The sequence below is a fragment of the Hyperolius riggenbachi genome, chromosome 11 (genome assembly GCF_040937935.1).
Source record: "Hyperolius riggenbachi isolate aHypRig1 chromosome 11, aHypRig1.pri, whole genome shotgun sequence".
Taxonomy (NCBI): domain Eukaryota; kingdom Metazoa; phylum Chordata; class Amphibia; order Anura; family Hyperoliidae; genus Hyperolius; species Hyperolius riggenbachi.
Window position 1 is genome coordinate 159044846 of NC_090656.1, and position 27112 is coordinate 159071957.

General features: G+C 46.3%; 1 protein-coding gene across 1 annotated transcript in view; it reads left to right on the forward strand.

Moving 5' to 3' along the window:
• POLR2G (RNA polymerase II subunit G) overlaps positions 1-22852 on the forward strand; it is an 81489-nt gene extending 58637 nt beyond the window's left edge. The window contains exons 7-8 of the mRNA XM_068259721.1: positions 5363-5396; positions 22680-22852. Of these exons, the coding sequence (XP_068115822.1) occupies positions 5363-5396; positions 22680-22693 (48 nt within the window). The 3' untranslated portion in view covers positions 22694-22852. The remainder of the gene's footprint in view (positions 1-5362; positions 5397-22679) is intronic.
• Positions 22853-27112: the final 4260 nt, after the last annotated feature.

A 27112-nucleotide genomic window follows, 5' to 3' on the forward strand; every position in this document is an offset into this window, starting at 1 on the left:
TGTAGTGCCGTCAACTCACCCAGTTGGCGGAAGAGGGTCACTGCGAGGGACTGGAGGATCACTTAGTGATGGTGCGGGTACAGCGCGGCTGCCGGGGGCTGGTAGAAGCCCAAGTTAAGTTAAACTTTTTGTTTTCTTCTTTAGTTTAGGTTCCCTTTAATATTACACATTATACCTAGTAGCTTGTATGTATAAACAGTATAGTGGGTTCATAAGATGCTCCTAGACCATGGACACACCAGGTTTATATTTTTTCCCCCTTGGTTTTGTCCTCTAAACCTTGGTGCGTCTTCTGGTCCGGAGCGTCTTACAGTCCGAAAAAATTCAGTACTCCTTTTATAAATAAATTCCACTTGTGTTGAAAGAAAACTGTCTTATACGTAAAGAGACACTGTAACATCAAAAAGATCCCCTGGGGGGTACTCACCTCGGGTGGGGGAAGCCTCAGGATCCTAATGAGGTTTCCCATGCTGTCCTCTGTCCCACGGGGGTCTCGCTGCAGCCCTCCGAACAGCCGGCGACAGAGCCGACTGTTGATTCAATATTTACCTTTGCAGGCTCCAGCGGGGCGCTGTGGCTGCTTTCGGCTCCGAAGTAGACGGAAATGCCCGATCTCAGTCGGGTCCGCTCTACTGCGCAGGCGCCGGAGACTTGCGCCTGCGCAGTAGAGCAGATCCGACGGCGATCGGGTATTTCTGCCTACTTTGGAGCCGCCAGAGCGCCTGCGCAGGAGACGGGAAGGTAAATATTTACGTCGCCGTTGTACGGAGGGCTGCAGCGAGATCCCTGAGGGACGGAGGACGGCGTGGGAAGCCTCATTAGGATCCTGAGGCTTCCCCCACCCGAGGTGAGTACCCCCCAGGGGGACGTTTTGATGATACAGATTCTCTTTAAGTGCTGCACAGTTTATGCAATTCACTGTTATTGAAATCCATTAAAGTCTGCAGCCAAGTAAGAATTGTTAAAAACTGTTTAAATTGCTGTTCTTTGCTGCCTTAGCATTGTTAGGCTGGATTCACAGTTGTCTGTTGCATAACACACTGGTTATGAGTGTGAACTGCAATGGAGGCTGGACATAGATTTTAAAACAATGCAGTACTGTAAACAGGCCCATAGAATCGTATGGGTAGTGAGTTGGGTAGTGAGTTCACATGCAGAATTATTTTGCAACACAACTGAGCACTGTGAACCAGCCCTTAGGGCTTGTTCACACTGAATGTTTGTGCATTTATTTTTTTTTAAGCACTGGTGATTTTAGAAATCGCCCTAAAAGCGCTTGTGCAATGATTCCCTATGAGAGTGTTCACATATGAGCGGTTCGATTACAATCCGCTTCCAAAAGCGCTGCCTGTACCGTTTTCTGAGCACTTTTGCTCAATGGAAGCTATAGGGAAATCGCTAAGCACTTTGTATAGCGATTTCCCAAGCGCTTTTAAGAATAAATATGTTGTATTCATTCTTTTCGAGGTCAAAGAGTTCACTTCCTGACTAATGTCAGGAAGTGAATATCTAAATTGCTCATCAAAAGCGCTTAGAACAGCACTTACACAAATTCGCCCAATGCTCAGAAAACGCCGGAAATCATTTGAAAGAATTGCTCACAAAAATGCTTAGTATTTGCGATTTATAATGTGAACATAGCCTTACACTCTGCACCCTGTTTGGTGAATAGTTACTGGGAGAATGTCCAGAAATTTCAGCCGTGGTGCAGATGTATTTGGCTGCACAGGACAAAATGCTTTACAGTATTATTCATTTTTAAAACCTTCACTAATCAATTGACCAGCAACAGGCTTTGATGCTCCTATCTCCCGAAAATGGCTCAAAATGTTTATGCACACAAAACCCAAATAATTAAGTAATAAAAAAGGTTGGTGTTAGTACTTGCTAGCTTAAAACATAGTTTGTGGCACCCAAGGTGGAATTTCTCTTTAATCTCCCTCGCACAATTTCTTTAACTTTTAGACCCTAAAAGCAAAGTAAAAAAAAAAACATTCCCCCAGAGAGTCTGCAGCAATCTCTGCGTATTACTCATCTCCTGGGATCCAGCGCTGCAATTCTCCATCAATCCTCTGGGTGGCACTCTACTCCTATGGTGAGATTGTTGTCTGCCGTCATGTGACAAGCGGCGATCTCTCCAATAGGGATTGAGAGCCTCCAAGGACCGGAAGAAGACTGGCTTGTCAGCATCTGTGTCCTAGGGAAGTGAGTTACTAACGCCTTTGTCTTGTCTTGTCTTGCTTAAAAGGAAATAAATATGGCAGCCTCCACATACCTCTCACTACAGTTTGTCCTTTAAAGGGAACCTAAGGGGGAAAAAAGAGTTTCACTTACCTGGGGCTTCTACCAGTGCCCTGCAGCCACCCTGTGCCCGCAAAAATCAATCAATGATCCTCCGATCCCCTAACGCGGGTGTTTTGTTTTGCCTCGACTGGCCAGTTGATGGCCACTGTGCAGTAGGAGAGAATCTCCTACTGTGTCTGCACAGGATGCTCCCAGCGACAGGAACGAGGCCACCCTGGTGCAGTGGCCTGTCGAGGCAAAACGAAACTTAGCTGCGGCAGGGGACTGAAGGATCGTTTATTGACTTCACGGGCACAGGCTGCAGGGGTTGGTAGAAGCCCCAGGTAAGTGAAACTTCCCCCCCACCCCCTTGGTTTAGGTTCCCTTTAAGCCTGGAACATTTGCAGCATTTTTGCAAGCGATTTGGCAACGTTTGTGTTTTGAAAAATGCTCTTATTCACTTGCATGAGAATCATGATGAAAAATTGCAGAGATTTTGCCCTGATTTTCATTCAAGTGAACAAAACTAGGCCTCAACTAGGAACGAATCGAGGAGTCCCTTATGGAATATCTGATAAACCTTCCACTATAGAGTCCATACAGAGTGACCATGTGTTGTGGGGCTTACCAATAAAATAGAGCCAGTTTACAGTATTTTTCAGACTATAAGACGCGCCTAACCATCAGACGCACCTAGCTTTAGTGGACAAAAACCAGGGAAAAAAAAAATATATATATATATATATATATATTAAACCTGGTGCATCCATGGTGAAGAGGCATCTTGTGGATTATGCCCCCTTTGTACCTCATGCATTGGAAGATTTCAGATAAAAATGGCTGTGACCGTATTGACAATGACCTTTGATTTACACACGGTGGGTGAGCTACCCTTGCTGACACATGTCCATCTGTGCAGGGCAGAAAAGAGATTTACATTAAAGGATTTCCGATGCAAATATGATTCAAAAGATTTTACTCACCTGGGGCTTCTTCCAGCACCTAGCAGCAGTCTCAGTCCCTCGCAGAAGTACTGGTCCTCCACGTTGTCCCACGGGTAAAGATTGCGACCGTGACAGTGGGTCGACTCTTCTGTGCCTGCGCGGGCATTCGTGCAGGCGCAGAAGAGCTGACTTGCCTGTGGAGTCAGGTTCTTTACCGGCGGCCAGCGGGACAACGCAGTTGACCGGTATTGTGGCGATGGGCTGGAAGAAGCCCTAGATGAGTAAAAGATGCTGTATTTCTGCTTTCTATCATTCTGAAGAGATTCCAGACACAGGATTACAGCCAGTGAGGACTGTCTCTGTATGCTGGATGTGCTGAACATAGCTTTCCCTAGTAATGCCCACAGTAAAAACTGTTCTCTGTAAATGTCACTTTTTTTTCCTTCACGTAAAAAAATGAAAGGAGAAGAAAAGCCTTTGTATTGCCATTTGCTAGTAATAACTGGTAATGTGTCATTTAGAATTTTAATTAACTTTGTAAAAATAAGTACTCTTTAAAGGACAACGATCTGTAAAACCTTTAAACGACTTCCGATGCGAATATGATTTAAAAAGATTACTCAAAGGTACACCCTAGCCGCTCACACTTCTCCTCCAATGAACTTCGCCAGACTGCCCCCCTTGCGAAGTTCATTGGAGGAGAAGAGTGAGCGGCTAGGGTGTACTTTTGAGTAATCTTTTTAAATCATATTCGCATCGGAAGTCGTTTAAAGGTTTTACAGATCGTTGTCCTTTAAAAGAGTCCCATCCATGCCTCCACGCCTTCTCAAGAGCTGCTCCAACGCTATGGAACTGCCTAACTCCACCCATTAGGGCAGCCCCCTCTTTCAACATCTTCAAGAAGGCCCTCAAAACTCATCTTTTCACTCTGGCCTACCACCCCTCACTGGTGTTTTAAACCCGCAGCTGAACTCTGGTCCCCTACCTTTCATGTCCCTACCTCTCCCTCTAGATTGTAAGCCTTTGGGCAGGGTCCTGTTCCTTGTGTGTCCTACCTGATCATGCACCTCCATTACTGTGCACCCATGCTATGCATTTCAGTGAACTTAACTTGCCTAATCCCCATGCTCCCTTGCAGTGACCAAGCATTACCTTGTACTTCTACTGTGCTGTGTGATCCTGTTTTTTTTTTATTTTGTATTCCTGTATTGTCTTATTGCTGTATGTCACCCCTAACTATTGTCTGTAACTTTAACTAATTTCCAGCGCTGCGTAATATGTTGGCGCTTTTATAAATACAATAAATAATGATATAGTGTGTAAATAACTCATCAGCTGCTCCTGCGTCTCTCTCTGCCTCACGTAGCGTAAACAGAAATTACAGCTGGAAGAGTTAATTCTGAATGGGGGCTGTAAGCATGCAAAAAACGGGAATAAAGTAAGCCTCCTTCTCTTCAGACCCTTTATCTGTAGCTGAAAAATCTTTTACCTGTTCTCATATGATCTTTGAAAAAGCAGTGTGTGTGAGGGCAGTGGAGAAACAAACAGTAAATCATTCCTCTGTGAATAGTGACAGAGAGGTGGAACCTATCCACATGGTACAGCCCCTGCCACCCCAACGCTGACTTTGTTACAATAGCTGATAAAGATTTTTTTTTTCACACAGGTTGTGATCAGAGACTTCTGAAAAACGTTCTATTTAAGTTTAAACGGTTAATCAATGTACATCGGTCAGAAGGAAGAGATGTAGGGGGCCACTGCCAACCTTATACAGGGTGCTAAATTCCTATCTGTAATTACTGATCCTGTACTCTCATCTCCCAGACTACATCTCCGGGCATGCAATTTTTTTTTCCGACTTTTATCTGAAGTGTTTCGAAGCTCTTCAGCCATGTAGGTGTTGGAACACTTTTTTTTAATAGAACTGCCGCCTCGGTCTTTTGCAAAAAGGTGGCAGAGTTTCAGACCCCTGATTCACGAGCAGCAGGCGAGTTACTACCGCTGACACCCTGCGATCAGTGCAGGGGTGAGATAAAGCTTTGCATTAAAATTTTTACTTATATAATAAGTATTCTAATACTAAGATGGCATGTGGGAATCTAACGCACATTTTTTTTCCTTTTACTTTACTTTAGTTTGCAATTGGTTCTCTGATGGATGACTACCTTGGTGAGTGACTCATAACCTGTAACAAGTGCCATATTTCTAACAATACTGTTAAGTTTTGGAACCCTTTTGAATGTCCTAAAATTAGATAACGAGTCTGGTTAAACTAATGCATCCAAAACATCATACTTGTTTACTGAGAAACCTTATTCAAAGTCACATGTATATGTATGGCAAAAGTATGTAAGGCACAAGGATTATCAGTTCATGGGCACCATGGTGGGATAGTGGGTAGCACTATGCCCAGGTTGACGTCTGGCCATTGATGTAGAATTTCATCTTCGGTTACTGAAGGCTAAGGTCTACATACTTATTTTCACATGCCGTTTTCCCTACATGGGCAGCAGGGGCAGCTCCGGGATTTTTGCAGGGCTATGCAGGTGCTGGACCACTTCTGGGGTAGCTGATGACCTGTGGTGCACTGTGGCAAAATATGGGCGTGTCCATGCACTGGAAAGTAGTTGTGGTAATGACCGGTCATGGGCAGGGCCAAATTTACATGAATTTAGCAGCGGTGCAGTTCACTGTCAGTGACATCAACAGGAAACTTTGGATGAAGCCCCCTCTACTAATAAAAATCAATGACACCAGACACACGTACACACGTGTGAAAGTTTGGGTAACCTTGTTAATCGTTATGATTTTCCTGTATAAATCGTTGGTTGTTACGATAAAAAATGTCATTGAAATATATCATATAGGACAGTGTTTTTCAACATGTTATTGGTATGTACCCCTTTTAAAACCGAGTACTCACCAAGTACCCCCTAGCATAGTAAACATTATCACAAGTACCCCTTGACAAATATATATTTGATTGTAGTACATGATAATTTGTTCTAAACAATTTCCAAGCATATACTATTACTTTTAATTAGCTAAAACACTAATTTGGTGTTATTTAAATAAGATGTATTATTTTTTAAAACTATAAATCTGTTATTCCTGGTTAAGTTTATCGAGCCCGAGTACCCCCTAGAACCATCAGAAGTACCCCTGGGGGTACGCGTACCACACGTTGAGAACCTAGGATATAGGAGACTCACACAGTGATATTTGAGAAGTGAAATAAACTTTATTGGATTTACAGAAAGTGTGCGATAATTGTTTAAACAAAATTATGCAGGTGCATAAATTTAGGCACCGGGGACTGAGAACTGCCATTCCAGAACATTGTACTTGTTCCTCTGCATGAATGCTTTAGTGTATTTTGAGCAGTGTTTAGGGTCGTTGTCTTGTTGAAAGATCCAGTCCCGCACAGCTTCAGCTTTGTCACTGATTCCTGGAGATTGGTCTCCAGAATCTGCTGATATGATACTGAGTGGAATCCATGCGTCCCTCAACTTTGACAAGATTCCCGGTCCCTGCACTGGCCACACAGCATGATGGAACCACCACCATATTTTACTGTAGGTAGCAGGTGTTTTTCTTGGAATGCTGTGTTGTTTTTCCTCCATGCATAATGCCCCTTGTTATGCCCAAATAAGTCAATTTTAATGTCATCAGTCCACAGCGCCTTATTTTAAAACGAAGCTAGCTTGATCAAATGTGCTTTAGCATACCTCAAGCGACTTGGTTTGTGCTGTGGGCGGAAAAAATGCATCCTATGCATCACTCTTGCATACAGCATCTCCTTGAGTAAAGTGTGCCAAATGGTTGAACGATGCACAGTGACTCCATCTGAAGCAAAATGATGTTGTAGGTCTTTGGTGCTGGTCTGTGGGTTGACTGCGACTGTTCTCACCATTCATCGCTTCTGTTTATCCGAGATTTTTCTTGGTCTTCCATGTTGAGCCTTAACTTGAACTGAGCCTGTGGTCTTCCATTTCCTCAATATGTTCCTAACTGTGGAAACAGACAGCTGAAATCTCTGAGACAGCTTTCTCTATCCTTCCCCTAAACCAGGCATGGGCAAACTTGGCCCTCCAGCTGTTAAGGAACTACAAGTCCCACAATACATTTGCCTTTATGAGTCATGACTGTGGCTGTAGGACTCCTGCAATGCATTGTGGGACTTGTAGTTCCTTAACAGCTGGAGGGCCAAGTTTGCCCATGCCTGCCCTAAACCATGATGGTGAACAATCTTTATCTTCAGGTCATTTGAGAGTTGTTTTGAAACCTCCATGTTGCTACTCTTCAGAGAAAATTAAAAGAGAAGGGAAACTTACAGTTGACCCCCCTTAAATACTCTCTCATAATTGGATTCACCTGTGTGTGTAGGTCAGGGGTCACTGAGCTTACCAAGCCAATTTTAGTTCCAATAATTAGTTCTAAAGGTTTTTGAATCAATAAAATGACAACAGCGCCCAGATTTACGCACATGCCTAATTTTGGTTAAAAAATTATTGCGCACTTTCTGTAAATCCCAAAAACTTAATTTCACATTTTGTATCGTAACAACCAACGATTTATACAAGAAAATCATGACGATTAATAAGGTTGCCCAAACTTTCACATCTATATAGATTGTGAGCTCCTCTGAGGACAGTCAGTGAGATGACTATGTACTCTGTAAAGTGTTGCAGAAGATGTCAGTGCTATATAAATACATATGACTATAGTAGGATATTACACTAGAACTATGGTAGGATTAGATTGTGAGCTCCTCTGAGGACACTTTTGTTGTATTGTAAGGTGTAGTTTGTTTTTTATTGAGAAACAGATATAACTGATCTAATTAAACCACGTACGTTTTATTGTGATTTATATACTGTTAAGGTGGCCATACACTGGCCCGATTCGCGGCCGTTTCGACAGCAGATTCGATCCTGGGATCGAATCTGCTGCCAATCGTTCGCGCTAAACGCACCCGCCGATCCGATTTCCTCCCGAAATCGGATCGGCCCGTCGATCGCGCCGTGCGGGAAATTATCCTCCATCGCCCGCAGGTAGGGAGCGCGTCGCTAGTGGCGGCCGATCCGATCAGGTATACATTACCTGACGCTGGCTCCTGGGCGTCTTCTCCGCATCTTCTCCGCGCTGCACCCGCTCCATCCCGGCGCTTCCTGTCACTGCTTTGACCAGGAAGTTCAAATAGAGGGCGCTCTATTTGAACTTCCTGGTCACGGAGTGACACAGGAAGCGCCGGGATGGAGCGGGTGCAGCGTGGAGAAGATGCCCGGGAGCCAGCGTCAGGTAATGTATGCGCGGGGGGGGGGGGGGGGGGGGAAAGGCGGCAGCGGCGGCTCCACAGATTGTGATTGGTTTCAGGCTGAAATCGATTCACAATCTGTTTTCAGTAAAGGCAGCCATACGATCCCTCTCTGATCAGATTCGATCAGATAGGGATCTGTCAGCTGGTCGATCTAATAGCAAATCGACCAGTGTATGGCTACCTTTACACAAATCCCCCTTGTCTCTATAGATATATTCTATTTGAGCCACATTTTTATCTTTATTTTAAGCGCAAGATAGTAATATATACTTGTACATACTACATCACACTCCATCAACAACCCACCTCCCCTTTTCCCCTAACCAACATGGCCACTCGCGTACCGGAAGTAGGTAAACGTATACACTCATGCCGGCCAATACAGAGCGCGTCCTTCTATCCCGCACATGCGCAATGGCACAGGCGGGTGCGCTGTTCTCGTCACACCGTCCATCACTCCAGCCCCCCTTTGAACTAAGGCCCCTTTTACACTTAATCAGTTGGTGTGCGTTTAGTATGCGTTGGTATGCGTTTTTTCCATAGCAGTGCATTGGGAAGAAGATTTCAGTTAAAACGCGTTAAGTGTAAAAGAAGCCATAGGGAAAACATGAGCATTACTTTGAAAATCGGTTTTCTTTCAGTTATAACTGAGAGCAACTGATTAAGTGTAAAAGGGCCCTAAGTGTTATGAGATAGTCGCCCTTCATTAGTATTCACTGCACGCTCCCCGCCCACGTTCCTCCTCATTGGTTGTCTTTCCCACCCTAGCCCACGCCTCCTTCCCTCACTCCCCCGGCCCATCACACGTCATAATTGACACCTTTGCTTGTTATCTCCCCTATAAAACTCGGTCATTTTCACTCGACTAGCACAGAGGTACCAAGCTTTGATTGGACACCGTGCTGGTAAGTGCCAACCTTGCAACTCTCGTAATTATTGTTTTTTTTTTTTTATTCTGCCTCTTACTCTATACTTGCAAAAACTCTCCTCCCTATAGTTTTACTATGCACCCCGGTTAGTATTTTGTTGCAGCTCACTACCCCAGAGCATTATCCCCACCCCTTGCTCCCTTCTCCACAAGGATTATCAATACTCACTAATAACTGTCCACCTTTTTGTTTTATTCGCATTCATATATGTATATACACATTATGGGCATGTAGTTCTGTATGCAAATATGCATGTGGGTATGTATGTATGTATGTATGTGAATATTTGTGTTTAATTAAATGTTTTTTTTTTGCGGTACATGACCTCGTTATGCACTCTTACCATGGATCAAGTTTTAATAATATGGGAGTGCACCGCACCTCACATATTCCATATGCGCATGTATATGTTTATATAACATAATTCCCTTATGTTCAGTCACGTCCCCTAAACACCATACATATATAATATAATTATGCCACACACGGTTATCTGATTGTTGCCATCTCTCTGTCATTTTCAGTGTGATACTCTTGTTGTTGTTGCCTGAGGAAGCGGGCTTTGACCTGCGAAACGCGTTGCCACTTGTTTTAGGAGTATGTGAATAAATTGGGCATTACTTCAATCGACAGCATCCGTGTCTGTTTTGTGGCTGGCTGGTCCACCACCGCCACCCCAACATTTTAAAAGTTTTTAGTGATTTTTACCCTTCTGGCGCCTCTGTACTTCTCTACATATCAAGATATCCACCCTTGGTGGAAGGGTGCTACACCCTCCTTTTCCTCTATCCACAGAGAGCGACATCTTAGTCCTGAGTGGGGACAGGTTTGTTCTCCCCACCTGCCTCTACAGTGGTACCTTAGAGGTAACCCAGGTTTGTAAGTATAATACTTACGTTTCATGCTTTCTCCTCCATCTTCCAATACATACTACACTATATTGGGCTCTCGGTTTTCTGCTTTTTATTGATCTAATTAAAGCATTCCATTTATGGAACTCTCTGCAGTGTGCATTTATCCTAAGATCTGTGAGTTCCATAAAGGACAGCCATAAATTACATCAGTCATGCTCGTTTCTCAATAAATAATACACCTCAGAATAAAACAAAACAGTTAGTGTTCAGCAGAAAACGGAGTTGTGAGCATACTATTGATCTGATGTTTTTCAGCCAAGAGTGTGTATGTGTGAAAGTGTGTGACCTGCAGCCCTACCTGGCTGTCAGGGCTCTGCATTATTTCACACTCGCACAACGAGGAAGGGATCCAGTGTCATCTGATCCCGGCTGGCTGGTGGTCTGCTCCTTACCTGGCTGGCTGGGGGAGAAGTTGAACAGAGAAACAACTGTCCTTGCTGGAGCACGCAGCACTCTCTCTCAGGATGCTGTTGCTTCCTGGATGGGTTGTGTGGGTGGGCTTGCTGACTGCCTCTCTTTCTCTTATTGGCTGGAGAGAGGAGCCAGCACGAAAAAGGGTAATTGATCGGAGAGCGGAAGAAATGGAAGTAAGCGGAGCCTATACTTCTACAGAGTGGCCCCCAGAACTGTTTGTAACCGCGGTGCACTAATGTGCACACAAGATAGCCCTGGTCTGTGACACTTCCTCTGATGGTGACACCCTGGGGCAGGTCGCACCCCACAGTGCGGGAGGTGCGACCCGCCCCCAGGTGTCACCATCAGAGGAAGTGCTACGCCCAATGTTTAATTTTGGAGGATGGAGGGGAGGGAGGTAGGAGGAGGAGGAAACGGGAGAAGGCAGTCGCCAAAGGTAGTTAAATGAAGCTGCCGCCTGCCTGGCATGATGTGTGGCTGTGGGAGTTTATGCCGACCTGCAGCTGCCAGTGCTACAAGGGTGCTACCAATATTTTTTGGGGGTGCTACAGCACATTGGCTTGGAGCAATTTTAGTCCATTCTTACAGAACAGCTTCATCTAAGGGATGTTGATACGCTTCCTTGCTGTTTGAAGAGTTTGTTAGTGACTAGCCACCATTCTGCTCATTAACTGATAATCCTGGAGTTTAATACACAGACTTGACTTTAAATAAAAAAAAAATTCAAGAAATAAATGAACAAACAATGTTTTAACTAGTTTTTTAAATTGTTGGTTTTATAGCTTGCACGGTAAAGGGATAATTTAACCCGACGCTATTCTATAAGGCATTCCTACTGAAAGCCTCCAGTGCTGCAGCCTAGTCAAGATTGCTAGTACAACTTTTACCGTATATATTCGCATATAAGCAGACCTGCATATAAGCCGAAGTACCCACTTTTCCTTTGAAAAACTGGAAAAAGTGATTGACTCGCATATAAGCCCCCCTCCCCTCCCCAGTATAGCCCCTTCCACAGCATAAATACAAAGTTCTGAGTTCAGTACCACCTCAACCCTTCATATGATTAAAATGAGGGTCTGGCTAGCAGTATAGGGATAAAGACAACACCTCTAGACTGGCAGGCTGGCATGACAGGGACATGGACAACAAGTTCAGACTGGAATTGCTGGCTGGAAAGTTAGGGAGGACAACACGTGGACTGGCAGGCTGGTATGGTAGGGACAACAATAACGAGTGGAGTGGAGTGTCTGCCTAGCAGGATAAGGGATAAGGAACAACACATGTCACTGGCCTGGCTGGCATGACATGTGTAACCACCAGCACAAGGGGACTTACTTGTGTAAGGGATCGTGCAATGATCCCACACATGTGTTGGCCTGCTCCCCCCTCTCTTATGTCCCTGCACCCCAGCAGCAACATAGAGTGTAACCCAGCACTACAACTGACCTGTGTCCCCTGGGTAAGTTGTAGCAGAGAGAAAGGCATTGTCACTGCCCCACAGACGCACCTTCAAAACGAAGTTGCCTCTTCCTCCAGGGCTCCCGCTGTGTCCATTTCTGTGGTAGCTCAGAAGCAGTGCGTGTATCAGTCACGTGCAGTTCTGGGTATTCCCTTGCCTTTCTGTCCCGTTCGCTGTGTCTCATATGACGCCATCTAGTGGCACCTTGAGAAACAATGAGCAGGGCAGAGAGACCAGGGAATTCCCAGAGGTGCACATGACTCTAATACATGCACTGCTTCTGAGCTACCACGGACCTGAACACAGCGGGGAGCCCTGGAGGAAGTGGCAACTCGTTTTAAACTGTGCGCCCGTGGAGCAGTGACGATGTCCCTCTCTCAGCTACAACTTACCCAGGGGACACAGGTCAGTTGTAATGCTGGATTATACACTGTTGCCATGGACGTGCAGGGACATACGAGGCAGCCAGGGATGCAGCACATGAGTGGAGGATCGTTGCACGATCCCTTGCACCCCTTGCACTCCCGGAGGACACTGACTCGCATATAAGCCGAAGAGGGGACTTTTGAGCACACTTTTTGTGCTCAAAAAGTCGGCTTATATTGCGAGTATATACGGTACTTTAATCTCTGTTTTCTATAATGAAAAGTTAAAGAACCACTCAACAAAAGTATGCATTTAAAATCTGACAGAACCAAGGTTTTGGACTAGTCTATGGCCTCAACTCATAAAGTATTACCGCATTCAGTAATGCTGAATACAGCAGACTTTCCCGAGCACTTAGCAAAGTGTCAATTCATAAAGCTTGTTACAGCATGTAAAACTGAAATTACCGAGCAGTGAGGTAAATTACTGACTTGGCTGTAATTACCTCCAACTCGTCAGTAAATTGTCAATTCATAAAGCCTACAACAACCGGTAATTCAGACGATAATTACCAGCACCTCTGGTAAAGTCTTAAAGGGAACCTTAACTGAACGGGGGGTAAAGAGTTTCACTTACCTGGGGCGATTACCAGCCCCCTGCAGCAGTCCTGTGCCCGCGGAGCCGCTCTGGAATCCTCCGGTCCCCCGCTGTCACTTAGTTTCGTTTTTGACGACTCACCAGTCGGCCGGCCGCCATGCGTATTTTTGGACGCATTCCCTACTGCAATTAGCGCTGTTGCGGACCACAACGCGTACAAAGATACGCGTTGTCACATATCTACACGTGCGGAATACGGCAACGCATATTTTTGTACGTGTTGCAGTACGCAACAGCGTTAATAGCAGCAGGGAATGCGTCCAATAATGCGCATGGCGGCCGACCGACTGGTGAGTCGTCAAACACGAAACTAAGTGACAGCGGGGGACCGGAGGATTCCAGAGCGGCTCCGAGGGCACAGGACTGCTGCAGAGGGCTGGTAATAGCCCCAGGTAAGTGAAACTCTTTACCCCCATTCAGTTAAGGTTCCCTTTAACAATGCAAAGTCTCTGCAAGTCTGTGCAGGGAAGCATGACTCACACAAGCAGAAACAGCCTGAACAAAACAAATTTCCCCAGATACCATTCAGCGGTGTAACCCATTAAGTTCCTGATTGAATATGCCAGGAACTAGTGGGTAAAATCACATAATTATGACATATGTAAAAGTCTCTTGGAGTTCATCTAAGCTGTAGCAAATGCCTAGTACACACCATACAATTTTCTGTTAGATTTACTTGCCAGATAGATAATTTCCAACATGTTGGAAATTATCTATCTAACCATCTATCTGCCTACCAATTAAGCATTGTTCTAGCAGGAGATAACCAGAAGACCTTCAGAAACAATGACCAGTCTCTACCAGTACTTTACAGAGAATGTAATTACAGAAAATCTAACAGAAAAATCTAAAGCCCCATCTACACGATCCGATTCTTTTTGCGATTAGATTATGATTCTATTTACGATTCGAATAAATCTGACATGTCCGATCGGGATTCGATTCGATTTGCCATTGTTATGCAATGGCAAATCGAATTGAATCGAATCTCGATCGGACATGTCGGATTTAATCGGATTGTAAATAGAATCGTAATCGAATCGCACAAAGAATCGTATCGTGTAGATCGGGCTTAACAGAAAATTGTATGGTTTGTACTAGGCATAATGGACAAAGATTGAGGGAGCAGAAGCAGTATAACAAACAGGCATTCTAAAGGGATATCGGGGATGCATCTTTTGTAATGTCCTTACTGCATGTAGTTACAGCTTGGAACAAAAGAGAGATAACGCCACACATCTGCTGTACCGCTCAATGGGCTGCGGTAATTTACCGAACTTCAAAGGCAGCTGTGAAAATGTTTATGAATTAGCACACAAAGGTCTAAAATACCAAATGTGGTATTTTAACGACCAGAATATTTTATCGCACAGCCTGTTATGAATCGAGGCCTATCTCTTAATGGGGGATTGTCAGGGTTTTCCTTGTTTTCAACAGCATTTCCTGAATGGCAGTTTAACTTGAAAATAGTAAGTTACCAGCCAGGTTCCCTACTCACTTGCAAGCTATTTTGTCAGTTAGACTTAGCTACAGGTGTTTAGGAAATGCCTTTGAAACCTCCACCCCCCCCCCCCCCCCCCCCCCCCAAAAAAAAAAACGAGAATTCCCTCTCAGAAGATTGTTGTTTCTCTGTGAAATTTTAACTGCTTACTTTTTTTTGCTGGAGGGGTCCTTTAATATTTGACAGTGGCTGTAATTAAACTTTACAGTTACAATTTTTAGTAAGTGACGGTGCTGAAGAGTAATCAGTGGAATGAGTGACAAAGCTGCTTGACACTAGGGGGAACCTGACAGCAGTGCTGCTCTGATACCATTTTTCACTATCTGGAACTAATTCTGATCCGGATACCCCTCTATCCGATCTGGGTCGGATATCTGGATCAAAAATTTTCCAATCCGGGTCGGATATCCGACCCCAGTATCCGACCCCAGTATCCGACTGATTCGGATATCCGGATGGAAAACCGGAAGTGACCTTTAAATTGGTTTAAAAATGTTTTTTTAGGGTATATGGGGCGTGTAGCATCATTATTTTGTAAAGGGAAACACTAATTGATGATGTGGGGACTTAAAATCCCCCCCCCCCCCCCCAAAAAAGAAAATGGTTGTTAATTAACATCAGTTCCAGGAAGCGGCCGTACTGCCGCAGTTGGGGCCTCCCCACAACTCGGACAGCACAGACACCTCCAAAAAAATTACACAGCTATTGTGTTCAGAGAATTGCTATGGCACCTAGTGTTGGTACCACGGCACAGGTAAAACATTAAAAAAGGAGAGGTTCCAGGAAGCGGTCGTACTGCCGCAGTTGGGGCATCCCCACAACTCGGACAGCACAGACACCGCCAAAGAAATTACACAGCTATTGTGTTTACAGAGTTCACCATGGCACTTAGTGTGTTGGTATCATGGCTGTAAAAAAAAATTTGAACCTGGCTTAATAAGTATGGAGTCAGGAGGTTGTGATGGTAAAGGGTGGTGAAGCAGGCATAGTGATTCCCACTCAGCCCCTTCATTTCCCCCTCTTGCCAACAACACGGGCCAGGAACTCACCAACCGCCCAAGCCTGGTTTATTTTTTAAAAAGTCAGTCTGTCCACAGACTGGCTGGACAGACAAGAGCGCTTCTCAGTGACCACGCCACCGGCTGCACTGAAGCACCTTTCTGACATCACGCTGGAAGGCAGGCAGGACAGCACTTCCAGGGCGTACTGCGCCAGCTCGCTCCAGATATCCAGGTGCTTGACCAAGTAATCCAAGGGGTGTCTGTGTCAAGCCCGTGTGTAGGACCCCATGTAGTCAGCCACCATCCGGGCCAGGTGCTGTCTGGCTTTGAGAGCTGGATGCTGCTGCAGGCACCTCCTCTGTAGGCAGCGGTACTGGCGTGGCGTAGAGCACCTTTGTGAGAGACAGCAGGTTTGTTGGGTGCCTGCTGCTGCTGGATGCAGGCACCTGCTGCTGTGCTGGCTGGACTGTGACAGCAGGGGGGTGGGAGTCTGGGGGAAGGCTTCCTCCAAACGCCAAACCAGAATCCGCTGCAAGTCCCTGATTCGGCGCACAGGGTCTCCTCCTACAGGCAAGAACTGAGCCAGCTTCCCCTTCAGCCGTGGGTCCAGCATCAGGGTGATCCAGATGTCCTCCCGAGCACGCATCTGCTTCACCCTTGGGTCTTTGCGCAGGCACTGCATCATGTGCACTGCCATGGGGAAGAGGGCTGCCATCTCTGCTGACCCATCATCTTCTGGCCTGCTGACAGTGCTGTCCTCCTCCTCTGATTCCCGAGCCTTATCTTGCTCTCTCCACCCCTGCACTACTGCAGCTGCACTCCGCTGTGCCCCCTCCTCTTCAAGGTCAGGGTCCTCCAACTCCTCCTCCTGCTGCACAGAGGTGGACTGTGAAGGTTGCTGCTGTTGCTCCTGCTGGATCAAGGCTTCTTCTCCCACTTCCAGCAGAGCATCGAGGGCCTTTTCCAGCATGCACACCATGGTCACCCACTCACATAGCGACGCATGGTCACAGCTGACCATGTTGGTGGCCTCCAGGAAGGGTGCCAGCACCAAGCACACCAGCTGCATTTTTCCCCAATCATCACTGAGGATGATGTCCGGGAGGTGGGTGGTGCCGGTCCCGGACAAGTTGGCCTCCATGGTGGCTTTGCCAAGGTAGAGGTTTGACAGCCCGCCTCTGTTCAACCAGACGTTCCAACATTGCCAGGGTGGAATTCCAGCGTGTTGGAACGTCTATGATGAGCCGGTGCCGTGGGAGGTTCAGCTCCAGCTGCACGGCTTCCAGGAACGCTGTGGCACCAGCCGAGCGGCGAAAACGACCCACGGTAGGTGCGCAGGAATTTCTGCACCACTTGGCTTAGGACGTGGGCCAGACGGGATATGGGTGAGGTTTCCCCAGTAGATGGCGGCAACCAGGTTTGCCCCACTGTCTGCCACCACCTCTCCGACTCTGAGGCCTCTGGGGGTCAGCCAACTCCTCTCCTGCTCTCGGAGCTTGGTCAGGATGTGGTCTGCCGTAAGATTGTTCTTCCCCAGGGTGACCATCTGCAGCAGCGCATGGCAGTGGTGGGCCTTCAGGCTGCTGCTGACACGGGGGTGGTTGGCGGCGGGTGTGCCGGAGGATGGAACTGGATCAGAGCTGGAACCTGCTGCATTTCCCCAGACCCTGCTGCGGGGTGGCACCACCCACTGGGGTGATGCTGCTGTCCCCTCCTCACCCCCTTCCACCAAACTGACCCAGTGTGCGGAGAAGGACAGATAGCGGCCTGTCCCGAACCGGCTGCTCCATGAGTCCATTGTCACATGGATGCGCGCACCCACCGCATGGTAAAGCCCACGTTCCACGTTGGCCTTTACAAAGCAGTGCTGGGATGGCCGTGCGTGCGAAGTAGTGCCGGTTGGGGATTGGCCAATCCGGTGCTGTGCACTGCAGGAGCGCATGCATTTGGCTCCCTTCCTGCACAAACTAGTACAAGAGGAGCTGGGAGGACATGGCCCATGTAAGCAAGCCGTTCAGCTGGCGTATGCGACGGTTGCCAGGAGGCTGAGCCCTGACCACGAGAGTCACTCAGCAGGGTCTGGTGGTGGTGGCGATTTAGGCTTGTACGGGAAGCAGAGGAGACCACTGAGGAGGACTGGCTGCCTGAACAGGCTTCAGTGTCAGCAGGAGTGGCAAAGGGGGTTATGGTGCTCTGACCTCTGTAAGCTGGCCAGCTTCCTTCAGCCTCTTTAATTCCAAATGCTCCGTTTGGTGTTTATTGGCCAGATGGTTGATGAAGCTGGAGGTGCTATAAGTGGAGGGGTTAGACCAGGCATGGGCAAACTTGGCCCTCCAGGTGTTACGGAACTACAAGTCCCACAATGCATTTGCCTTTATGAGTCATGACTGTGGCTGTCAGACTCCTGCAATGCATTGTGGGACTTGTAGTTCCGTAGCTGGAGGGCCAAGTTTGCCCATGCCTGGGTTAGACCCTCTGCTCAGCTTCACATGGCATACACAAGTGAGGGCAGATGGAAAAACTGCCATATTGGGGATTGCAGTTTGCCCTTACGTCGCTCAGAATGGGATGCTGCTGCTGCTTTTCTCCCAGTGGTGGTTGGGCCTGGGGTTGAGTGGTGCGGCTGGTGGTGGTAGTGCCACTGGCAGATGGAGCAGCAGGCTGTGGGTCACGCATTCCATGCCCACTGCTGCTCCTGCCAAACCCTGCAATGCTGATCCTGCATGCCAGACCCACTGAATTCTCAGAGTCAGAGCTGACAGCGGAGTTGCTGGTAGTCCGGGTCTTTCACCTCATCATCAAGATCAAACACCCACCCCCAACAATTACTGTCAGCATCTCAGACTCTTCCGCAAAGCCGATTTTGCACAGAATGTTTTTTCTAGGGCTGGTGGTGGCCTCATTGGCCTGCTCGTCGTCATCCACCATCAGCTGCATCACAGGCGCAGCGTCTTTCTCCTCCAATTTGCGCCGCTGACCCTGCTTGAAAATGTCCGCAACACGCTGCTGCGTCTCTGCATCGTGACTCCCCCCTAACAGCTGGATGGCCAGTGGGTAGCGGCAGAATGGAGACTGATGCGGCAGAACTGCTGACGGAGGCTGCAATGTTGCTCCCTCTCCTCTTGGCCTTGCTGCCCCTCCCCGGCTGCCAGTGCCAGACATAGTACAAGACTGTTGATGACGTCACAGATGATGTGTGGGGTACTTGTACTTTATTAGAGGAGGGCTTGGACTGTGAATCAGCACGGAGTGACAGACAGGAGCAGAGTACAACAAAACACACTGACACTGCTCAGTCAGCAGCACAGCAGCTCTGCAATAATCTGTAGTAGCAGCTAACGCAGTACTACTTTCACTCTCTAACAGCTAAAAGCACTGCACTAAGTACACAATATAACACATAATCCTACCTAACTACTAAGGCTAATAGCAGGCCAGCCAGCAGCAAGAGGCCTGTACTGTGTGCACACACAGCAGCAGCACACAGACAAAGACACAGGACCTAACTAGCAGGCAGCTGCTGCAGCTGAAACACTGACAGACTGACACTAACAAACTATACACAGACTAGCTAACTACAACACAGTAAAACAATAGTACAGAAGGTGTTTAAGTGTAAAAACGCTGGGTTTATCACTCAGATAATGCACTTTCTTCAGCCAAACACACTGGAGTTGTCTCTCAGTGGCAGTCACAAAGCAAGGACAAGATTCTCATCACGGCCCCCTCCTTATATACAGGAGGGACTGGACAAGGTTCCCCTCTGTGATTGGTAGCTTGAGCTTAGGCTGGGAGCCCTCTGATTGGCTGAATGACGTCATGGACGTCATCTCCATGGTAACAGTACCCGGATCTTGATATCTGCGGATATCCGGGCATGCGATCAAATATCCACAGTTTGCATTCCGGATTTGGGCCCAGTTATCCCGAATCCGGCCAGATAGCTGAAAAAGTTCGGATTATCCAGGTTACCCAGATATCTGGAATACTGATAAGCAGCACTGCCTGACAGTGCTGGTGATGCCATGGGCAAGGTAAGTATAGATGTTTATAGTTGCAAGGAGATATTCGTTATTGCTTTCCCATCGAAACCACACTCCCCTACTGACAGCCACCTTTAAAGTGAACCTCCGGACTAAAAATCGACTCAGCAGCACTGAAAAGGCTTGGTGTTTCTTTAACAGTTTCACAGCATCAGAACTTTGTTTCTCTTATACAAGCCTCATTTTTAGCTGCACAGAAGAAAACTGCCCGGGCAGTTTTCCCCTTATGCTGTGCAAAGCATGATGGGATTTCTGATGATGTTGTTCTCGTTCAGCTGTTTTGGTGCAATTTTTTTTTTTTTTACATTTTGAATTTGAAGCCTAGTGTGTGCAGCTGGGAGGGGTTATTAGGACACAAAACAGTTGAAACTGTGTCTCATGCTCCCTGTCACCTCCTTTCAACCAAAAAGATGGCTGCCCCCATGACAAAGATGGCAGCCCCCATGAATCACAAACATTTGCCTGTTCTTTTAAAACGGGGTGGGTAAAAGATTATATTACCTATCTATTCTAATTAACATAACTAATGTAACTTAATAACAGTATGTTTGTTTAGGCTGAAGACTCCCTTTAAGTTTTTTGCCTTTCATTCAGTAGGGAAGCATGGTTTCAATGGGAAGGGCAGTCTTATTCCCCCAACCCCTTGGCTATATCACGTAGGTGGCCATGTGACTAGAGGAGATATTGGCTTAAAGGGTACCCGAGATGGGACTCCAGGCTACATTTATACTTACCTGGCGCTTACTCCTGCTCCATGAGGCTCATGGGCCCCCGGGCGGCTCCGTTCTCTTCTAATTCTTCTTGGTAATCTGGCCAATCGTGAGCTACTGCGCATGCTTGGCCTTGTATGCTCCCATGCCTGGGAGCGTTCTTTACCTGTGCAGTACTACTGCACAGGTGCAGAGTGCTCCCGGCTGAGGGAGCGCAACGGGGAGTGTGTGCGTGGCCAGGCATGTGCAGGAGAGCGCAGCGGCTGGGTTACCGGAGAGAATTAAGACTAAGAAGAGAACGGAGCTGGCAAGGGATTTCACGAGCCTCATGGGGCTGGAGGAAGCCTTAGTTAAGTATTAATATAGCCTGGAGTCCCATCTCCGTTTCTCTTTAAAGAAAACCTGTAACTATAAAAAAAAGTTCCTCTGGGGGGTACTCGCCTCGAGTGGGGATGCCTCCGGATCCTATCGAGGCTTCCCCCGTCTTCCTTCGTCCCACGGCGGTCTTGCTGTGCCCCTACGAACAGCGGGGATGTAAATATTTACCTTCCCGGCGCAGTATCGGCTCTCTGCTCGGTGATAGGCAGACATAGCCGATCGCTGTCTGTCCGCTCTACTGTGCAGGCGCAAGTCTCCTGCACCTGCGTAGTAGAGCGGACGCGACAGAGATTGGCTATTTCCGCCTATCTCTGTGCTGAGAGCCGCAACAGCGTCCCCGCTGGAGCCAGGGAAGGTAAATATATCAAGGCTTGTCGAGTCAGGATTGCGGGTCGCTGCGGGGTAGCCATCGCTGGATTGCCTGCAGCTACAAGGATGGGGAAAGCCTCATTGGGACCCTGAGGCTTCCCCCTCCCGAGGTAAGTACCTCCTCTTTAAAGAGACACTGAAGCGAAAAAAAATTATGATATTATGATTTGTATGTGTAGTACAGCTAAGAAATAAAACATTAAGATCAGATACATCAGTCTAATTGTTTCCAGTACAGGAAGAGTTGAGAAACTCCAGTTGTTATCTCTATGCAAAAAAGTAATTAAGCTCTCCGACTAAGTTAGTCGTGGAGAGGGCTGTTATCTGACTTTTATTATCTCAACTGTAATTGAACTGTTTACTTTTCCTCTGCCAGAGGAGAGTTCATTACTTCACAGACTGCTCTGAAAGACTTATTTTGAATGCTGAGTGTTGTGTAATCTGCACATATTATAGAATGATGCAATGTTAGAAAAAACACTATATACCTGAAAGTAAAAGTATGAGAATATTTTCTTTGCTGCTAATCTTCTAGTAATTATTCATAGTACACAACCAATTCATTATATCCTATTTTTTATTTTTTTTTTCCGCTTCAGTGTCTCTTTAAGAGAAGGAGGATGTAAACACTATGCTGGAGAAGGCAAATGACTCCACCACTGCTGGGGTGGGGGAGAGTAATGATAATTAGTTACATGGTTGCAAGTAGCCAATGGGTGGGAGGGTCATGTGAGGACTGCATTATAGCAGCACTGTAATTGGGAAAGTTGACATGGAGGGGGAACACACACCCTAGTTATTGTGGGTTGGGTGTGTAAGGTAACTTGGTGGCTGTACTGTTGGAGGGAGGGATGACATGGTGGCTGCATTTGTAATGGATCATAAAATTGTGGCTGTACTTGCAGGGGTGGTAGGAAGTACATGATTTTGCAATTTTGTGCTTGAATGGGCTAGTTTGTGCCTGTTTGACCTCCACAGAAAAGTTAAGGTTTTCATTTTGTGTGGAAGAAACTTGATAACAGAAGCAAGGCAAATCCACTTGGGCACAGTACTGGCTTATGGCATGGGACACTGGGTAGAACAGGATGTTTTCAGAAAAAAAATACATGTGCATGTTCCAGTATTACAGTCTCCCTTGTCTGCAATTTGTTCCCTATACTTGAAGCCAATCATATGGTCCAGCACCTAGGGAAAGTGTGCTGATCAGAAGAACTTAGGTGGATATGCTTAATTTTAGAAATCTTTCAAAACAATGTACAATCAAGGGTAATATCTATTTTGAAAATGTATTGCAATAACTGATAACTTGCTCTTATTTACTGCATTGTTGAATTCTTTATGGTTAATGTGCATCAGAATATTCTTTCAATAACTTCTTGTTTTCTTTGCAGGTCTGGTCAGCTGATGTTGGTACTCTTGTATTCAGATGTATTGCTGTTAAGTATATTTTCACATGCAGCAGTGCCAACTACGAAGCATGTGGTGTTTGTATTAGTGACGATTGTGAAACTGAATTTGATTCTCTAAATTGTCTATTTTATTAAATAAATCCTAAAAAAAACCATTTGTCAGTTGTATCTCCTGTACCTTTTATTTTAATGAGCATTATAAGAAGTAACAGATATTTATTAAGTAAAAATCGACACACAAGAATAATAGACCACATACCGTCTTACAGTTAGGGAAATGTATGCAGTCCTCCTACTAAAAAAATTGAAAAATAACATTAATTATTCATGAAAATATCACTCAACAGCAGTGATTCTCAACCTTTTTAGCACATGTACCCCTTTGTGGGTCAATCCCAAGCAAATATACCCCCTAAGAAGAAAGTAGTGCACGAAGTGCGCCACGGCGATAAAGTGGATGCGGCCATGATGTGGGTTAGTGAACACAGGTAGTCCCCAATTAACAAATGAGATGGCGACTGTAGGTCTGTTTTTAATCTGAATCAGTTCTTCTATCCCCGTGCCTTAACGCCCATCCCACCTCTGCTCCCCCTGCCCGGTCCAGGTATATATGCCCCCAATATAGGTATCCAGGCATAGGTTCCCCCAGTATAGGTAACCAAGTACAGGTCATGCCCCAGTATAGGTTATCCAGGTACAGGTGCCAGCAGGATAGGTAGGCAGGTACAGGTGCAACCAAGACTTGCATAATCACATTCCAGCGACAACTCTACCAGCCACACTTTCCTCCTCTTGCCGCCACGTCCCACTGCCATGGTTACCATCTCTGATGTCATGAGAGGTGCCCACTGGGTACAATTTTAACAAATAAGGTTTACACACATAGATAAATCATGCGTATTAGCAAGTGTACTCAATTGGGTGCTGAGTCTGTAAACCGGCTGTGGTAACAGTCCTACAGACACTATGAAAAAGGAATTGACTCGCACACCAGCATAGAGAATAGGCAGAAAGCTTGTATTATCAATGCATAAAGATTGTATTGATCAAAAAGCAAAAAATTATAAAGTATACAGAGAATAAGCCTTCTCAATCATAGGCTGATAAATGTCACAATATAGCAGTATACAGTGAAATACAACAGAGTGGGAGCAAATCAAAGATGACCCCCGGGATCATATAGCCTTAAAGGGGCAGCATAGACAATAACATGCCATACAACAGTGTAGCAGCAAAATCAATAAGCATGAGAACAACAATGAACTGTGACAGAAAAAGAATGTCCCGTAGGGCTTAGTAATACCCTGACAGCGCCATTTCAGGGGTTTCCCTTCATCAGAGGGTATTTGTGTGAGGCTCCTTCCTGGCTGCTGCAATGTAACTGTGCAAAATAGAGGCTTAAAGGATACCCCAACTGAAATGTGACATAATGAGATAGACATGTGTATGTACAGTGCCTAGCACACAGATAACTATGCTGTGTTCCTTTTTTTCTTTCTCTGCCTGAAAGAGTTAAATATCAGGTATGTAAGTGGCTGACTCAGTTCTGCCTCAGACAGGAAGTGACTACAGTGTGGCCCCTAACTGATAAGAAATTCCCCTTTTTTACCTCTTTCTTGCTCTCAGAAGCCATTTTCTGCTAGGAAAGTGTTTTATAGTTGGAATTTCTTATCAGTGAGGGTCATACTGTAGTCACTTCCTGTCTGAGTCAGGACTGAGTCAGCCACTTACATACCTGATATTTAACTATTTCAGGCAGAGAAAGAAAAAAAGGAACACAGCATAGTTATCTGTGTGCTAGGCACTGTACATACACATGTCTATCTCATTATGTCACATTTCAGTTGTGGTATCCTTTAAATACCTATTGTGCAAGAGCAGCACGCCTGCTATGGACACCCGGGCCGGACAAATTGGCTGACATTACGCGGCGAACACCACGTGCATCATGACATCACTTCCGGATTACCCAATCTCCGCCGCACGCGTCCAACCAGCCAGGAGTGGCACTAGCCAACCCTGACATGGCCGCCGCGCATGCGTGGGCGGGGATAGAGCACCAGGACACACACCATGGCAACATAGCAATGAGAGCAAAAGGTGGTGTAAATATAGAGTCCATATCGCGGGTCTTCAGTGGGGCAGGGCAATGCCATCTAAGAAATGAAAAAATGAAGAGGAAAATTACTCGTAGGTACAAATAAGTTCAGCACTTAAAGGGGTAGAAGCACAAAACATAAAAATAAAAAAAGATGCAATCCTGCATCAGTATTATATCTAAGATAAGCAGCCCACGCAGCTGGGACAATCAGTCTGCGGGCCAGACTGCACCTAGTAACATAAGAATAGTCTGAACCATCTTAAAAATGAAGCCAAATTGGCATATTCATTCATGCCATGTGGAAACTTGCTACCCAGTCTATATATCCAGTAGAGTTCTCTCTTCATTAATTTAAGCTCCCTGTCACCTCCCCTGTACAACGGGGCCACCCCTTCCACTACCCTGTAGCTCAATTGTGTGACATTGTGGCCAGCTTCCAAGAAGTGCCACTGGAGTGCTAATTTCACCACAGCGTATGTTGCTGCGGTGCTCGCTGATTCTCGTGCGTACCTTCCTAATAGTCTGACCAACATACACTTGACCACATGGGCAAAAGACAATACACCACAAATGTGGTCAAACAAATGGCAAAACCCTTTAGCACAATACGTTCACCTGTGTGGGGATGTGGTAAAGAGGTGCCTTTTATAAACACAGCTGCACTGTGCACAGTGCCCGCATGGGAACATACCCGTTGGTGTTGGTAGGTTATAGAGCCAGTTGCCCCGATTTTCAGTGGTCGGTCTGTTGCTTTTAACATGGACCAAGGAGTTCCTCAGATTTTTGGATTGTCGGAAGGCACAAATTGGAGGTTCACGGAACGTTTCAACCAATGCAGGGTCACTGCAACACGAAAATGTTTTCTTACAGCTTTCTGTGCCTTTAGGGATAGGGGAGAATGCGTTAGTACCATTGGGATGGGAGACACCCGCTGGGTAACCATGAAGAAAGGTCGCGAGGCGGTGAGAGTCTGCGCTGGGAACGGGATTATGCAAGTTACAGTGCCCCTTGCCGCAAACACTGCCTGCCACTTGTCTCGGGGGGGGGGGGGGGGGGGGGGGGGTGCGAGATTAGCTATTTTTGTCTGCGGCCCCTGGGGGACATCCTGACAGGTGCTGATGTACCCCCAGGGGTCCGCTGACCCCAGGTTGAGATCTACTGATCTACAGCATAAGCACATTTTAGAAATGACAACTTTATGAGGAAATTTTACTTTTGTTCTGGAAGAAAAAAAAAACAGTCCCTTTAGTTTAGCTCTATACATTTCAAGGATTGATGGCAAACCTAGATTGGCTTTTTGAAGTGATACTAGTAGAATTGCCATGTGGATGTGTCAGAACTTGTTAATCACTTGATTGTCGGGCTTTGCAAAGAAGAAGAAAGCTACAAGGACTTCAGTTCTGTGCAGCTAATTACTTATCGAACTCAAGGCCTGCGGGCCAAATGCAGCTCTTTGCCATTTTATGTGACCCGTGAGAGCTTCAAATGTAAGGAATAAAAGAACGACGGCACACACTGATTCCCATTCATGAGAGTATACCAGTGACAGTGTTTCTAGTTAAATGATCTGCAAACTTGGCTATCCAGCAATTAAGTCCCATAATGCATTTGCCTTTATGAATCATGACTGTGGGTCAGTCTCCAGCAATGCATTGTGGTACTTGTAGTTCCTTAACAGCTGGAGAGCCACGTTTGCAGATCACTGTTCTAGCTGAAACAATGTCAGCTTGAGCTGGGGTACAGCAGCGATCCACTCAGTGAAATAAGCATCAGGCCCTCTCCTCTGATTTGGTGGCTGGTAAAATAGAGGTGTAATATTTACCTGCTCCAGTGATGTGTTTTCTTCTTCCTGGCAAGTCGCACGCTTTGTACTTCCATACCTCCCTTCTCCAAATCGTGGGACATGCCTGAGGTATGAGTGTAGAGCATGTGGCTGTTAGGAACATCAGAGGAAACCTGAAACCGCACTGGAGAAGGTAAATGTTAAACTGCTACGCTGCAGAAGGGGGAGGAGCAGGCCCCTCACGGTCACTATAGTTATGCCACTTCGTTTGAGACTGTTAAATCTTAAACAATTTGGCCCACAATGAAGACTGTTTTAGATTTTTGCCCCTTAAAGAGACACTGAAGAGAGTAAAAAAACTCGCTTCTTCTCTTATATTCAAAAACCGCCGCTATCCCGCCGCACAACGGGGGTCCCTTACCCCCCAATTCCCCCCTGCAAAATCTACGACCAACTTGGTCGTAGATTTTGCTGCTCCTAGAGGCACGGCTAACGGCTGCAGCCCTGCCTCACAGCGCATCTATCAGCGGC